This window comes from Lycorma delicatula, chromosome 7, assembly GCF_047948215.1.
Source record: "Lycorma delicatula isolate Av1 chromosome 7, ASM4794821v1, whole genome shotgun sequence".
NCBI classification, from domain to species: Eukaryota; Metazoa; Arthropoda; class Insecta; order Hemiptera; family Fulgoridae; genus Lycorma; species Lycorma delicatula.
In genome coordinates, this window is record NC_134461.1 from 138,684,981 (window position 1) to 138,702,947 (window position 17,967).

The 17,967-nt window shown below is 35.1% G+C and overlaps 1 protein-coding gene across 2 annotated transcripts in view; it reads left to right on the forward strand.

Annotated features, from left to right (window-relative positions):
* The first annotated feature begins 5,122 nt into the window (after positions 1–5,122).
* LOC142327728 (WD and tetratricopeptide repeats protein 1-like) overlaps positions 5,123–17,967 on the forward strand; it is a 37,564-nt gene continuing 24,719 nt past the window's right edge. For both annotated transcript variants that reach the window (XM_075371015.1, XM_075371016.1), the window contains exons 1-2: positions 5,123–5,222; positions 15,045–15,184. In XM_075371015.1, the coding sequence (XP_075227130.1) occupies positions 15,113–15,184 (72 nt within the window). In that variant the 5' untranslated portion in view covers positions 5,123–5,222; positions 15,045–15,112. The remainder of the gene's footprint in view (positions 5,223–15,044; positions 15,185–17,967) is intronic.

Sequence of the window (17,967 nt, forward strand, 5' to 3'; positions counted from 1 at the left end):
AATAATAACGAGCTTCTGTGACTGAGAATTTAAGAGAACAGTTTGAATTATACACGGTTAAAAAGCAAAACGTAAGAGAGAGAAAGATTGAGGAAACGAGTCAGAAGAAAAATAATAATGTCAAAAGTTAGAAGCAGTGATACGTAAATAACGTATAAAAACAAGAAAGTTAAATTACTTTACAATTCAGTATGTATTATTCTGAGTATCCCTGAAATATATTTTAAAAAGTCGATCGCTTAAAGAAAAGTAAATAAAAGAGAATACGACCCGAAAATGTTACAGTTTTTTCGTCTGTTGAGTTTTTCAAAAGAAATTAATTTCTTAAAATAAATAATAAAATTCAGTACACCTGTTTAAATCGATATTGTCTATGAAAAAAGGTGGAGATTTTCATTTAAAAATGTTAAAATGAGGCCAATTCATACTTTAAAATAATTAACAACGCGGTAACTTTTTATTATATTCCATTTATTTTTGTTTAATAGTAAAACTCTAATAAAATCTAAAAAAAAAAAACGAGTAAACATTAAAATCCAAAAACATAGAAATAATTCATTCTAAATACTGTACACTTTTACAGTACTGAAACAGTATGTTGCTCACTCTGTATTTGCCTGCACTCTCATTATTATTTTACTAATTTAACATATAAAATATAGGGTGTCCCATATAAAACGCAACCCATCAATTACTCATCCATGAAATTTCAAAAGTCAAGCTTACTACCCTACTCGTTACTGAAATGGATTCGTCCAACATCTGAACAACGCGGCGACGCAGTACAACACTACCGATAGTAACAACAATGGGACCATAGCGTTCAGTGTATTGCTAGAGACAATATGGTGTTTTCGCTAGATGAACGAGTTTTCATCGTTGAGTCGTACTTCAGTACGAAATCAGCGGTTGCAGTGCAAAATTTGTTTCGCCATAAGTACCCAGATAAACCGGCTCCTAACAAAACATCAGTATTAAGGTTAAGTCGCAAAATTTAGAGAGACCGGTTCTGTTAATAACAAGGAACACAAAAGATCTGCGTCAGTGTTGAATACCAGATACAGTCGTTGAAATCAAAGACCGATTTCTCGCCTCGCCAAATAAATCGATCAGACGTTTGTCTGCTGAAATTAATTTTTCTAAATCGACTGTTCATCGGGCGACCAAACGATTTCAATTACGACGTTATCGCATTCAAACGGTTCATCGACTTCCTGAGCCCGACAAAGAAAAACGGCTACAATATTGTCAACGGTTCCGTCGATTTCTGCGCGAGGGAATTAACGTTATGGATTCGTTATTTTTCACAGATGAAGCACGGTTTCATTTGGACGGCAACGTAAACAGCCAAAACAGTCGAATTTGGAGCGCTGAAAATCCCCACGTTTATCACGAAAAACAATTACACCCGCAGAAGTCGGGCGTGTGGTGCGCGATATCGCGGAAGAAAATAATAGGTCCTATTTTTTTCGAGTACATCATTAACGCAGAACGATATCAGGATATTTTATTTCGGTTCATCACACTCTTGGAAGAGGAAGACAGACACTGCCGGCTACAACATGACGGTGCGACATCGCACTACGCAGGTTCAACTTCTGATTTCGTCGAGGAATTCTTCGGTAATCGTGTTATCGGTCGAGGCTTGTGGCCACTAAGATCTCCAGATTTGACTGCGGCGGTTACCTCAAAGAAAAAGCCTACAGCGACAAACCACGAACACTTGAACGATTAAAAGTCAATATTGAACAAGCTGTATTAAATATCCAGCCACAAACTTTGAAAAAAGTTGCAAGAAACTCTGTAAAAAGAATTGTATTCAAGAAGATGGCGGCCACTTCCAACATTTACTCTAAATGTAAGGTAATGGATGGTAATAATAAAAATTACATTTACATTTCAACATGCCTTTTTATTATTTCAATACCTACCAATATAAGGTCGGGTTGCGTTTTATATGGGACACTCTGTACTTTCTGTATTTTATGTGTTAAATTTGAACAAGAGTTTATGCGTTTCATTGAAACAAAACTCAGACGGTTACAAACTAATCGGTAAAACATTTAACTTACATTTGTATGCGGTGAGGGGAAAGATTTTATAGGATTTTTTTATATAAAAAATCTTAAATAAATCAATTACTTTTACAGATATTATACATTAGGTGGTAGTATACGTAGATATTATACAATTTTAAATACTTCATCAATGTAATAATAAGATGTACATTTTGTAGCAACGAAGAACCGCCATGGTTTACGTAGAAAAAGAGAATCGATTATTCATTATTCCAAATTGTATCGAGATTGTAATTGTTTTACAACATCAATACATCTTCCCGAGTCAACGATATATGATTAGCTGCTTACTGACGCCATAAACGAATATCCTACTGCTGTATTCAGTCAATCTTTTGAACTTCGTCTTTGCAGTGATCAACAAATTTCTGATAATATATTGCGTATTTTATTTACTCTTACATTTTTTTTCAAACTCTTCGTAATTTAATATATTAAATTTTTTTATCGTACATTGTTTTCTAGAATTAAAAAATTTTAAATCTGATAATCATATTATAATAATTTTGCTGGAATTGTTGTCGGACATTTTTTTGGAATGAATAGTGTAAAACTGATACGGCATTAATCAGCTTTGGGAGATAGTGTCTGCTAATAATCTTGAGTTAATATTGAAGTAGAATTATGGCCTTTGCGCTGAGATCCAGGGCGTTTTTCAACTCTTTTGGCTTAAATTTATTAATAAGCACGTCAGAGAATAATACGCTGGTTATTTTTCGTTGATTTTTTAGAAAATCGACAAAAATCGAGGTTTTTGCATCCCAAAAATTCGTATGCTTTTACTTTATGCTGTCTTTTAGATTCCCGTTCATAATGATGAATTCATGACTCGTTACAAGTTAAACTGTGTCTCCTTATGGTAATTTGTCGACTTTCTCGGAACTAATCTTACGCTTGAGTTACGTTATTCCAGTTTGTCGGTATAATATTATGAAGTGTACTGAAACTTGTAATCTTTCATTTATAATCTGAACCGTAATTCGTTTATCTTCTTGCATGAGAAAGACTATCTGAGTTTCAAGCGATGGAGTTGGAAGTCCAGAACGGTGTTGGCCAATCACTGAAGTTCGACCGCTTGTAAAAAATTGAGCGGTTCATACAACTTTGTCCATATGTTCTGGTAGTTCAAGAGAAATGTTTTTTCGGTTTTTTATCATAGGAAAGAAAAAACTGACAACACAGTTGTAGGACTCAGATAAAGCCGCGTTCCGGGAAAGTCCTAAAACTGTGGGTTGTTTTTGACGCACAGCTTACATACATGTGTGTGTGTGTGTGTGTGTGTGTGTGCGCGCGCGAGCACACACACACACACACATAAAACTTAATTTAGAATATTTATAATTATATTTAAATGTATTTTTTCGTTTATTTAATTCAATGATTCTAATTAAAGCGCGCACGCATACTGTATTTAATTCGCGCGGATGTGGTGGTATAAGCGGCGACGGTCGGCACTAACTACACTTATGTAATTACATAACTTATATAGGACAAATTTTGCTTGTACATCCGCGGATTGGTGTAGCCGCGAGGCTTAACACACCAAGTACCGAGTCGCCCGGGTGATCGAGTTCGAGACCCAGCCAGACAGACTTACTTGCCGAAAATCAACAAATATGCAATGCAGGTCAACATTCTACTTGTAGCACCTCTCCATCAACTGCCGCATCATAAATATTTGGTCCGTGGTTCCTCTGTTTTTCCTGAAGCCACAGAACGATTCGCTTATTATTTCCTCAGCATAGATCGTCAAACTTCTCAAAACAAATGATGAGAATATCTTTTACGCAATGTTCAACGGAGTTATACCTCTGCGGAAATCGCAATTTAATCTGTGTCCTTTTCTAAAAACGGGACAAATAATTCTCATTTTCCAATCACTCGGTAATCTATCTTGTTCCCATATGCATGTCACAAGTTCATGTATTGACTGCATCAGTCTCTGACCTCAGTATTTGAAGAATTCTGCTGGAATGGAGTCTCTTTCTGGCTCTTCACTACATTTCAAACTCGCTAATACTTTTTTAACCTCCTGGATACTAGGAAATTCTGCAGTCGGCTTCACCGACACTATGCTATCTGTTTCATGCGCCGCTTCCACTTTGTTGTGCTTTTCTCCATAAAATTGAGCCCACCTTTTCAATATCCTATCCTCTTCACCCATCGCCTATCTATTCTCATCTTTACACAGATTAAGTCTAGCTTGATAACTCCTCGCCAGTGTCTTTATTCTCCTACACATTCCTCTACTATTGTTTTGTGTAGCCATCTTTCTACGCTTTTGACATACACTTGCTGCCATTTTCTTTATTTCCTTCTGCAGATATTACCAGCTACTCTTCTTAATTCTTTATAAATTTCTATCCTTTTAGTCTTATCCCTGCGCAACATACCTGCTCTTGCTTCGTTCTTTCTGTTCACTGCTTCTCTGTATCCTTCGTCGAACCGTTTGCTGTTACGCTCCTCCTTCCTCTCTTCCAATTCATCCTCGATACCTGTATCGTACAATTCTTTATCTCTCCCCAGGCCTTATCGATCGACCAAACCACACAAATCCGAGGTTGTAGTCCCCTCTCCATACTTTCCTCAAATATTATCACGTTATCATTACGCTTCAGCTTTTCAGTATTGCATTTTCTATTTTTCTCTCCCCTTGGGATTAACATACGTGACAATTTTTCTCTCATATGTATTCTCACCGTAAAACGGTTAGAATCTATACGTACACGAGTATATACGCAAAATGATTCAGGAGGAAAAAGAAATAATTTGGGAACCGATTCTATAGCTTGAAATTAAGAAAAAAAGTTCTATTAACGTATGTCCGAAAACAGATTCTATCGAGTTACGGCTAGGAATTCGCTACGGAGAATTAAGAAGAAGCCGTTTCCCGTTAGATTTTTTTACTTAGCTAATATATATTGTCGCGTAGCAATATACTAACCTTTTGAAAACGGATGATGTTCAGTCGTACAAATGACACTTTCACTTCTTCCACCGCAGGGAATTTATTATTTATTATTAAAATTGTTATTTTATTTCAGAGGACTGTACCATAGATGCGGTGAAAGAGGCAATAACGATAGTGTATAACAAACTGATATGGTTTTGCACATATTACCAGAGCCTCTGGTTGGAAAATATGTAAGTTTAATTTTGTAGCTTCTATTAATATAGTAAGCAGATCTATTTATAATTTAGTATTTCATTTTATTTAGTATTTTTAATTGTAAAGTAGGAATCATTTAATATTAAAATTCTATTGATATTTATGTTATAAATATTTCTGACTTGTTCTTAAAATTCCCCTTTTATTTACCATATTATGGTAAAAGAACCAATAATGTTGTTTGATAACAAACTAAAAACGTGTTGCCCATTCTGCAACAGACTCTGCTATGTAATTTAGAATTAATGCTGATCGAAATGTGAAAGAAGTTACGGTGTTACTACTTCTTTAGTAGTATGTATGTTCCTACTAACTATTCTTCTAATAAAAAGCAGTTTTAGACTATAAAAAGTTTGCAGAAAAGCGTACTTTTATACCGCTATAAAAAATATTTTGTGAAAATATTTTAATAATTCAAAATACACAAAAATTATTCAAAGGCGCTTACGAAATGTTAAATTCTGTTGTCTAGATTATATATTTTCTCCGTTAAAGCCACTGCTGGCAAGGAACGGAGGGGGTGGTGTAGCGACCTGACACGCTACGAGGCTGGGATCTTCTCCCCTCGGGGGGGAATTGAGATGTCTAGATTATATAGATACTCTGGTCTCCTGAAGTGCGTCCAGAGTACTGTGGTTAGATTGCTATTTGGTGTTTTTTGGCTGCCGGTCGAGTGTGGACCTTCCAGTGGTTTCAGTCTTACTGAATAGAGCTATTGAGATCACAGTTAGTGCTTTCCAAGTTAGACTCATTATTTCACTTTCTTTGGGAAGTGATCGGAGTAGTTTTATACGACGCGTACCTGCCTCATCGGGGCTGAAAGGTGGCAACGACTTCTGGTTGTAAGTCCCCGTTACAAGCAAGGGAATATTTTTGGCTTTCCCTAGTCCTGCTTGCGCTCTTTTTAGAGCGAGGGCCGTTACCCGTGGTTTTGTGCCGTACGTGTTCCGTATTGCACTCGATCGATCCAGAAGCGGCTAAGAGGTACAAAGAGTGACAGGGGAATAAAGAAGGTCCCCAGCTGTCCGTGGCTCGCTCACATACGTGGATTCGCCCAGAGTTTCTTGTAGAAGGAAGACAGCGAGTATGTCTCGACCCGATAGTAGGCAGGCTAGGGTATCTCTGGCCGGTTTAGATGACCAGCTGGTAGTTCGGCCTGGGCGCAAGAGGAGAGCGGAGGTTTCACTGTTTCCCTTTTGCTCGGAGAGTGAGCTCTCTGAGGTAGAGATGGTTAGGGTTCCCACTCGGGAGTGTGTTAATGATCCTTTGGTGGAGGATTTCGTGGCTTCCCAGGGAGAACCTGGGAGCTCCGAGGCTATGCTGGCGGCTGCTCGACAGAGCTTAGACTATCTCTTCAGTTTTATTGAAGGTCCTAAGAGCGTCAGCGCTAGTGCGAGGGGCAGAATGTTGCCCGATTGCGGCATGTTAAGGGTGTGCTGTCTGCCTTGGCAGATGGTTACGAGAAGTTGGCCTCAAAGCCCGCTGAGGTCAAAGTTATTAGTGTCCCGACGCCTGCTCCGAGGCAGCAAAGGCGTTTCGCCGATGTTGTTAAAGGGAAGCGTGAGGCTAGTCAGGCTTCCAAGCAGCCCGAGGTTCTTTTTGTAAATCAGCCTGAGGTGTCTACTAAAACTAGTAGACAACTCGAGGAGGAATTTCAGGTTGCTCTTCGTAGTAACCGAAAGTATCTCAAGATTAGGGAAATCAAAGAGACCAGCAAGGGTCTGGTAGTGGTTGCGAATGACAAGGAGACAGTCCGAGTCATCCAGGAGTCTCCGGAGGCGAAAAAGCTTGAGGTCCAGGTCGACCCCAAGCGCAAGCGTAGGCCGCGGGTCATTGTCTACAACATTGACCGGCGGTTTTCTGATAAGGAGGTTTTGTTTCTCGTGAGGGAGCAGAACACCGAGTTGGATGAGACTGCTTTTGCAAAAGAGTATAGGCTACTCTTCAAGACCGGCCGCCGTGAGCCTCAGCGGTATCATGGCGTTGTTGAACTTGGCGCTGGTCTCTTTCAAAAATTTGTGTCTGAGGGTAGATTGTATGTCGATTTTACTTCCTGTAGGATTAAGGAGTACATTGATGTGTAAAGGTGCTTCAAGTGCTGTCGTTTTGGTCACAGGGCCAAATTCTGTAAGTATGCGTCAGTCTACGCGCACTGTGGCGCGGAAGGTCACAAGCGCGATGACTGTCCGCAGAAAGCCGAGGCTCCATCATCCGTTAACTGTAAAAGGTTGCGCAAAGAGTGCAAGCATTCGGTCAACAGTAAGGACTGTTAGTATCCTTCTTTGGGGTATTGTGTTTGCACACAGTTAGGATAGTTGCTGGAGTCTCGGTGTTGTTTTTCAACACCGCTCATTGTAGTTGGGCGATCTGCCAGGTCGTTTAGTTGTTCTTTCAAAATGATCCACCTCATTTCTGATGCGGAAGGCTGTATTTTTCTTACTGCGAAGCCAAATCGCTTCTTTGGCGGTTTTATTTCTCGACCGCAGGTTTCTGTTGGTGTTGCTCTGCTTGCAGAGTCGATTCCGCATTGGACATAGGTGGATCTGGCGGTAGGTTTTTCAGTCCCAGACTTGTCTGGGTAGCGGCATTTTCTTGATGGTGTCGGCCTGGCAGAGTGTAGGTATCCTAGCAGCTTACGCTGCTGTATAATTACTGACTAGCCTGTGGCTTCTCGTACCTGTGTTGGCGCTTGCGAGGCCTTGTCCCGTAGGACTCTCGGGTGGCTAGGGCACCGCCCAGGCAGTTTAACTGGCCAGAGGTCAGCGCCGAGGCCGGCGCTTAGGCACCGGCCTCGGCCAGATTAGTTTCAATGGAGGTTGTGCTCGAGGGGTTCGCTCCCCGTGCACGATTTACTAACTTTAGCATGGCGATTTGTCTGATCGGAGTGCACACCTAATGTGGGTGATGGGTGAAATCGGTTGGGATCGACCAGGGTGTAATCCGAGAAGCCCTCCTAACTGGAGCTGTAGTGGGAGATTAGAGGTTATACTCAGCTCCCGACGGACCAAACTTTAGGACCTCTGGGACTTGGTTTATTGTTTCTTGCGGCTTTACTCCGATCGCTTGAATTCTTTACGATCCGTTGCGGTGACTGAATCTGCTGATAGATATGCTGTCGTGGCATTCTTGATGCATCTATCCACTAGGGGCGTAGTATAGTTTAGGCTGATTGTGGTAGGCGCGGGGTCTTCTTCTCCGCGAGTTGGGCTTTTGCTTAGTTCCTGAGGGCAACGTGGTAGGGTTAGGTGTCAGCTGTCTTCTTCGGAAGGCAGAGCTCAATACTATCTCTCGTGACGAATTACCGATGTAGATGCCCCGAGGGACATCTACATCGGTGGCATCTCCCCGTGGCCGGGCTGTACACTGTGGAATGTGTTACAATTTGAGGGCAAGAAGATGTCCTCCGTTAAAGCCATTACTGGCAAGGAACGGTTTGTAGCGACCTGACACGCTTCGAGGCGGGATCTTCTCCCCTCGGGGGGGGGGGGGGGATTGAGATGTCTAGATTATATAAAATATTCCTGAATTCAGAATTACACATTTTTGAAAGCTTTTTGTAGCTTCTATTAAAATATCAAGTAGACGTATTTAAAATTAACTACTACATTTTCTTTAGTATTTTTGTAATTGCACAGTAGACATCTTTTAATATATAAGATGTAAATATTTCTGATTTATTTTTAAAATCTTTATCTCAGAGACTGTTATGGATATTGTAAATGAAGCAGTAACGATGGTGTGTAAAAACCAAAAAAGGTGTTGCTTTTTCTGCAACAGACATTGGTTGCAAAATATGTAAGTTTGATTTTTTTAAATTTGTATTTAGTAACTTTTATTTTGAGATCATAATTAATAATGATCTGATTGTGAAATAGTTATGGTTTTACATTAGTACGTTCCTATCAACAATTCATCTGGTAAAAAGCAGTTTTAGACTACGAAAATTCCACAAAAAAGCTTATTTTTATAATTATATAGAAGATGTGTTGTAAAAATATTTTTAATTCAAAATATACAAAAATTATTTAAAGTCACTTACGAAATTTTCCATTCTGCGGTTTAGATTATATAAAACTTTCCTGAATTCATACTTTGGTTAATAACATTACTTTTCTGTAACATTTGTGTAGGCTCCATTAAAGCAGTGAGTAGATCTATTTAAAATTTACTTTATTTAGTATTTGTAATTGTAAAGTTGAAATATTCTAATATGAAAATTCTATTGATATTAAAGATGTAAATATTTCTGATTTATTTTTAAAATTATTTTTATTTATGGACTCTTACCATAGATGTGATAAAAGAATCTATAACAAAAGTGTATAATAAACTGGAATAGTGTTGCCCATATTGCAAGAACTACCGGTTGGAAAATACGTAAGTTTGATTTTGTAGCGTTTATTGAAACAGAAAGTAGATCTATTCAAAATTTAGATCGAAGGTTCTTATTATCCGAACCGGAATAAGTAAATAAATTGTCCTACGCTTTTCTTCCGATGTCATCGTCAGCATCACTAAAATCATTGTCTAAAAGTCTGTAGATTTTTGAGGATCTCAGTGCCATTCTTGAATATAATTGCACTCAGAATAACCAAGATCGTATTGAAGATAAAAAAATATAACTAAATTGTTAGCTTTATTCAATAGAATTCTATTTACAACAGTTGGGCAATAAAATAATAATAATACTTACACAGTGCTACATTCACTTAAAACTAAGGCACTGGTAACTATTCGTAAAAAACGAGCAGAATCACTTCCCTGAGAAACCGTGGCAGGTGCATTGCGCTCAGCCGGGGGTTGGGAGTAATGGCCTCTTTGTTTACTACAGTCGCAGCAAAAACCCGGCTTCTGCTTTAGAAAAACTAATTACGTGCCAAAAAAATACGAATGGACACCATTCCGGTGATAAAATATCACTAAAAGGAATAAAAACCCAAATTAAATTATTAATACACAGCGTTAAAATCGTAGTCATCAGTTACAGAGAAATCCTTCAGATATATCTTCAAGGCTACAAATTAGTATCAAGCATTAACAGCTAGCTGCATTATATAAACCTCCTAAAAAGAACTCTATTAGCAAGAGGTAAAATAACGACTATTATATAGGAATGATTATAATAAAATTTAAATAAATCTTGATTTTTATAAACAATATATATATATTGTTATATTGCTATATTTTTATAAACTTTATTGCTTCCTTGTACGAAGTAAAGTAAGTATTGTGATCGCGAAAAATTTCGATTTTCAGATTTTAATTGAAATATCCATTTTGACCATCCCTGAATCCATTTTGACTAGTTTCGGCGTGACATCTGTACGTACGTATGTATCTCGCATAACTTAAAAACGATTACCCGTAGGATGTTGAAATTTTGAATTTAGAGCTGTTGTAACATCTAGATGAGCACCTCCTGTTTTTATTGCAATCGACTGAACTAAAAGCGTCCAAAAAGTTACCACAGAAACGTAATAATAAAATAAAAATTAATTCATAAATGAATAATTGTTTATCAAAAAATAAAGTTTAAATCATTTATTAGTTAATTCTGTTAGGAAGGTTTTTAACAATAAGTGTTCTTACGAAATAATAAATGAAACGCACTTTTTTTCTTTTTTTTTGTCTTCAGTCATTTGACTGGTTTGATGCAGCTCTCCAAGATTCCCTATCTAGTGCTAGTCGTTTCATTTCTGTATACCCTCTACATCCTACATCCCTAACAATTTGTTTTACATATTCCAAACGTGGCCTGCCTACACAATTTTTTCCTTCTACCTGTCCTTCCAATATTAAAGCGACTATTTCAGGATGCCTTAGTATGTGGCCTATAACTCTGTCTCGTCTTTTAACTATATTTTTCCAAATGCTTCTTTCTTCATCTATTTGTCGCAATACCTCTTCATTTGTCACTTTATCCACCCGTCTGATTTTTAACATTCTCCTATAGCACCGCATCTCAAAAGCTTCTAATCTTTTCTTCTCAGATACTCCGATAGTCCAAGTTTCACTTCCATATAAAGCGACACTCCAAACATACACTTTCAGAAATCTTTTCCTGACATTTAAATTAATTTTTGATGTAAACAAATTATATTTCTTACTGAAGGCTCGTTTCGCTTGTGCTATTCGGCATTTTATATCGCTCCTGCTTCGTCCATCTTTAGTAATTCTACTTCCCAAATAACAAAATTCTTCTACCTCCATTATCTTTTCTTCTCCTATTTTCACATTCAGCGGTCCATATTTGTTATTTCTACTGCATTTCATTACTTTTGTTTTGTTCTTGTTTATTTTCACGCGATAGTTCTTGCGTAGGACTTCATCTATGCCGTTCATTGTTTCTTCTAAATCCTTTTTATTCTCGGCTAGAATTACTATATCATCAGCAAATCGTAGCATCTTTATCTTTTCACCTTGTACTGTTACTCTGAATCTAAATTGTTCTTTAACATCATTAACTGCTAGATCCATGTAAAGATTAAAAATTAACGGAGATAGGGAACATCCTTGTTTTACACTTTTTTTTTACCTGGATAAAATAAAAGTATCAATTTTTAAATAATTTGTTCAAAATGGTTCCCTTGTTCCTGTAAACAATAATAAAGTTTTTGTTAAAATTCACAATTTCCTTTTATTAAAGTCGCTTTAGTTATATTCCATTGGATTGGCATCTATCTAAATCAACCTCATTCAGTGCTTGATGCGCTTGAATTTTATACGGTAAAAATTTATTCTATTTTAACGTACTGAAAACGGGATAATGTAGTTTCACGGGATATTTTACGAACTGAGGTCTAAGGATTTGCTACTACATTTCCCAATATTTCAACCAGAGTTAATTCGTCTAAAACCTTATGCCCTGCATGTTTCTTATTCATGACAGATCCCGTTCTTGGAATTTTTTTATAGGTTTTAAAATGTAACAGTGTGAAACTTTTTATTTGATGCCGTTCATTAAACGCTTGGACATTTCTAGAACATTCATTTTGTTCTCCGTATTTAAATCCATTAGTTTAGTCCTTTCTTTCAGATTGTAAGTCAGTTTAGAGAGACAAATTTACTAAAGACAAAAAATTTAAGGCCAAATGGTAGAACAATAATAAACTAAAAGCCAATTTTAACTACAGACTACAACAGTTTAAATCAAACATGATGATGAAATAAATACAATAAATACTTTTTGCCACTAATTTTATACAATATGAAAGAAAACAATTTGTAAAAATTTACCATAGAAACTAAGATCCCAATAATTGGCAGAAAATTATAACCGGTTATAACAAGGTAATCAATTTTTCAACATGTTGCCAGCAAAGAAGTAGGTACCATATCGTTGGTTTCTCATATTGTTTAACTGATGTTATAATGTTGTGTTTACCGGTACGTTTTTTTCAATGTTGGAGAAACCTAAAGCCCATATTTTTAAGAATAACGGACAATTTCCGACCTAATGCTTTGGGTCAGTAACACTGTATCCCAACGTAACCTAAAAACACTACATTTATAATCATTCTTTCAATACCGGTGAACCAATTTTTATTTCATTTGTACAAAATTACTTGTCATCCAAAGGGCCTTCCAATAAGTTGTCACAAGCCACATCGTCTAATTTAAAAAAAAAAAAGTTTTGTGGGACTTTAAAAAATAGTTATCACAGTTTTAACCCGTTGGACTGAAATTTAAAAAAGTTCTACCCTAAATGGGTTTTTTCACCTACCGAACGAAGGGGTGGGCGGATTTTAATTTTCTTTTCACAAAAATATATTATTTTTTCCGGTTGTCAATTAATATAATTAAATGCTACCGTTGCGAATTTAAAACCTTCGAGTTGGGGTAAACGTAGGAGAGAGGGTGGGTTCCACCCATTTGAAAATAATTTTAATAGGTTCCTCCCGATAATGGTATACATTCCTGCAAAAAAAATATGATGGAACTGATAGCTGTTGAAAAATAAATGTGATAACTTTTCAAATGATCACTTGGTATTTGAAAAAAACACTATTAACCAAAAAATGTTCAGAATACTTCTTTTATTATAAAAATTAAAATAGCCATTTGCTAAGTTAGGTAAATCTAAACAAAAATAATTGCCGAAGTTGAATTATGTTTATTTTTTAGTATAATCTCCCTTAACCTCAATGCACTTAGCGTAACAATATTTTAGGCCTATTACGCAATTTTATTTCACATTTTCTATACAAATATTCAAAATAGCGATTTAGAAAATTTGACACGTACTGTTATTAGAGAATTTGATACAATGAGCCATTTCTTTAGATTCAAGAATAGATAGAAAGAGATAAATCTTGCAAGTTTACGTGATAATAAGGAATTTTACATTATGCAATGATAGTTACATAAAAGCTGAATTTTTTGGTTTAAAACTCATTTATAGTATCAAACAACCAAAAAAATCCTGATAAATGAAACCAAATATTTTAAATAAAATAATATTCATACATTTATAATGACAATAAATTAATATATCAGGCATACTTATATGATGATGATTTAAAATGCACTTAGATTTTCACTTTAAAATTCTTTATAACTGAACTTACCTTTTTAATAAACTACAATAATATTACACTTCTAAAATATAAATAATACTGTCACTTTTTTAAAACACAGTAAGTTTGAAATGATGTAAAAGTTTGAAAAATACTTTTTATTAATATTGATACATTGCTTGCTTTGAATAAACAGTGTAACAGTTTTTAATTATTTCATAAAAAATAAATCAGTAGTTGAATCAGAAGTCTTCAGTTTCGGTAATTTTATTTTAAATTCTTTCTTAAAAATGTCTTTTGGCATTTTTCATTACTGGACTGGCTTTCCTCTGCAACAGTTGGTTGATGTATCCCACATTATTTCCGGTATCATTCAAGCCACCCTAAACTGGCAAAAAAAATAAAAGGGTTATTGTTTGGAAGATTTTTATTCATACTAATTGCTTTTTCATATTTAAATGGTCCAGAAGTAGAGGAGTGTTCTATCTCTCCTATAAAATCATTTCCGTTGCATTAGAATCATGTAATTAAGGCTTAATCACATAGTAATTATTAAATTTCCTTATTGTCACTCGAATTTTAAACTATACAAAGCATAATTCTTCTATGTCTATACAATAGACATTCTTGTCCCTAAATTTGCATAACTATTTTTATAGATCTATTCTACTTAAAACTTTTCATGAATAGAAAATAGGTTTGACTACAGAATTGCATACTACAACGTACCATTAAAAAATCAATATAGTTCATATGAACAACAATCACATAGATCTAATGTTAATCAGTAAGAAATAAAAATATAATCTTAAAGAAACTAATAATAATTATTATTCCCATCATTAATCGCTAGATCAATACTGTAACTTATGGTTCAGATGTACTATAGACTATTGATGGTAAAGCAAATCTAATGTAAGGGAAAATATGATGTTAGACTTTTAATACCACAGAATATTAATAATATGTATAAAAAGACTAAAAGATATTGTAAATGGTGTTTACAAATGAAATGATATTGGTAGTGGTATTTAGATAAACAGTTTTTAATTAGTTGCTTTCTTATAATTGTATAGGTTTTGTTTTGATTCTTTCTTTTGATGCAAAGTGAACAAGATGTGTAAAATCTATAAGATAGAGTACAGTTGAAGTGCATAATAATTTTCCATACTTTAAATAATTAGTTACAGTTACATATCATATATAGTAGATGTATCATATAATTAGTATTTTTATAATTATTTATTTGTATTGAAATAATTGTTAAGCTTTTTTTTACAGAATTTGGTGGCACATCAAATGGCTATAGCAATGGTTTTAATGGATTTCACAGTGGTAGCAATGGTTATATGGCACCTCAACCTTCTCCTAGTTCTAAAAAGCAAGAATTGCCAGAAGTTATAGAAAATATGAAACTTACTGTAAGTATTGTATTGCTTGTGTAGTTAATTAACATGAGAATGTAGCGCATGATCTGCATTACATATATGTAATTGTTCAAAAATATTCTATACTCTTTACCCAGAGTTAATTACTTTTAATTAATTTTTTATTCCTCTTTTTTCATGTTTATTGCAGGTTCAGAAAATTCCTGCTATAGAGTGGTCTAATGGTGTTTTCTCCTAGAAGTTGTTTGAATATTTTTGTGAACTTAATTGTCCAAAAATTCATATCGAATTGCAATATTTTGATAAATCTCTTTATTGATTTGTTTCTCATAAAACAATATTATTAAGCACTAGAAAAAAGGTGTGCTCACCACAAAAATGTTACATGGTTTATGTTTAATTACACATGATTTTGTTAAATGTTTTTGTCAGTAGTAACTAAATAACGTTCATGAATTTAGCATACAACAACAACAAAAACTTTTACAACCTAAGCTTCAAAATCCTAAACATTTTTAGCTGTTTCTTGACTTGTGATTTTTTAACACAGCTCTAACCCTAGTGTTTTCTTTTTTTATCCCCAAAACACAAATATAATTTTAGATAAATGAATCTGTGCATTGCGTGCAGCCGAATGGTGCACCATCATTTGTTGTCTGCTTTGTGCCAATAGCAGCTAAAATAAAAATGTGAGCACATACAACAAACAAACCCACTCACCATCCTTTTTTATGAACAGTAATATTATGGGCCTTAAAAGCATAATACTGTTTTCTTTTTTGGCTACACTTGCCCATGATGGCATATGTTTCCAGCAGAGGCCTATTCAAGCAAAACTGACTTTTTAGATGAGCTGAGCTAAGAATTAACATGTGTTAAAGTAATCTTAATTAATTGAAACATGTACTTGCAGCTTCATCTAGTATTGTTAATGTTACATAACATTTTGTCTTCTAAATCTATAAAATAATCTGCTGCTGACTAAGAACTCCTTTACGGTTCCTAGTATACTCTTTCCTAGTTTCATACAGTTGTTGCTTCATTGATTAAAAAATTCTGATAATGTATTTGCAGAAATAGTTTCCTGATTAACAGATGTATGAGCTGATAGAATTACATAAGTAATCCATTATATTAAACTTTCTCTTCTTAAGAAGTTACTCTTCCTTATTTTAGACTTATTAATTTTTTAAGTACTTGCCCTATTTTTTTATAATACATATAACTGAATTTATATTCTCACCGACACAGAACATTTTCATTTTATTTGTTCTTGCATTTACTTTTATTGCTGTAATCTCTGAGTTTTAAAAATTTCTTTTGAAGGAGTAGTCTTCCTTGAAAGTTTTTGAGAGATTGTTTGTTTTTCTCTTTACCATTATTACTGTAAATTATTTACCTTCAATAATGTATAAATTATGGAAAAGTAATCATGAAAAGTATCATGAGAGTATCTTTTCTCTCATGCCACTCTTAATGGATTTTAAGTTTTAATGGATTTCAAATGCTTTACAATTTCTGGATAACTAGAATCATATTTGTAAGCATGCATTGCAACTGATTGGCAGTAAGTACCCGTTTGCCAAGCTCAGTTAGCGAGTCTCACTGTACTGCTGTTTTAAGATGGCATTGGAACAGCCACTCTTCGCATGCTTTGTTTAAAAGTGAAGTTTATATTGTAATAATTTTAGGATCGGTGGTCAAACAACAACACTGGAAACAAAAAAATGTTGAAACAGGTATATAACCTGTTTTTGCAGACATGGCACAGGCTTAAAACTGTTTACACTCCTTGTTTAAAGTGAATATCTGCTTTTACTTTTGTATTAATTCTAATATAAATTATTTACTTAATAGCACCCTCAATCCAAAGATCCAGTTATTTCCAAGATTGTATTACATTTATTTATCTTACTCTCTTATTTGCAATAAGTTTCTTATGTGAATTTGCAAAATTATACTTTTTAATAATAATAATAATAGTACAGAGTGTTCAAAAAGTGATGCAACCTTATGAAAGAATCTTTCCTTTTGCTGCATGTTTAATTGAGAAATAATGGGTTACATAATGCAGCAGAGAATATTAATTTTCTCCTAATACATTAAATGTGCCAGTTATGGCCAGACCTAGATTGCCTTCACATAAAAGTATGGAATGGATGTATCAAGCAAGTCCTCCATCAAACGGCTGTATGACAAGTTCGTAGAGATAGGTAATGTAACAGATTCAGCCAAAAGTGGTCGACCAAAAGTGCTAACACCAGAAAAGTTGATGGACTTGTAAGCTGCATATTCTGTTAGTCCCAAGAAGTCTGTGCTACACCTATCTAGTCAGTCTGGTCTCTCCATTGGTAGTGTTCAGAAGGCATTACACAAGCGTTTAAAGATGTATCCGTTCAGAATTCATGTTGTTCATGAGTTGTTACCTGCAAGCATTGGAAAACATGTAGCTTTCTGTCAGTGGTTCATGTTTTATGTTACGCCAGATGGGGAAGAACTTGACAACTGATTTCGGTCTGACAAGGCATGGTTCCACTTTGATGGATACATGAGTACACATGGTGTATGGAAAATCCAGATTAGTTGCATGGACAAAAAGTGGGTGTTTGATATGCAATGTCATGTAGGCAAATCTTATCATTCTTTCATGGTATAGTGAACAGTGAACACTATATACAGGTGGTGCAACAATTTGTAAACACTGTACTTACAGATCGGATAGGGTACACATGGTTTCAATAGGACAAAGCTGACTCATACAACCAACAACACTATGGCTTTCTTGGATCAGTGTTTTCATGGAAAAGTGATTTCAA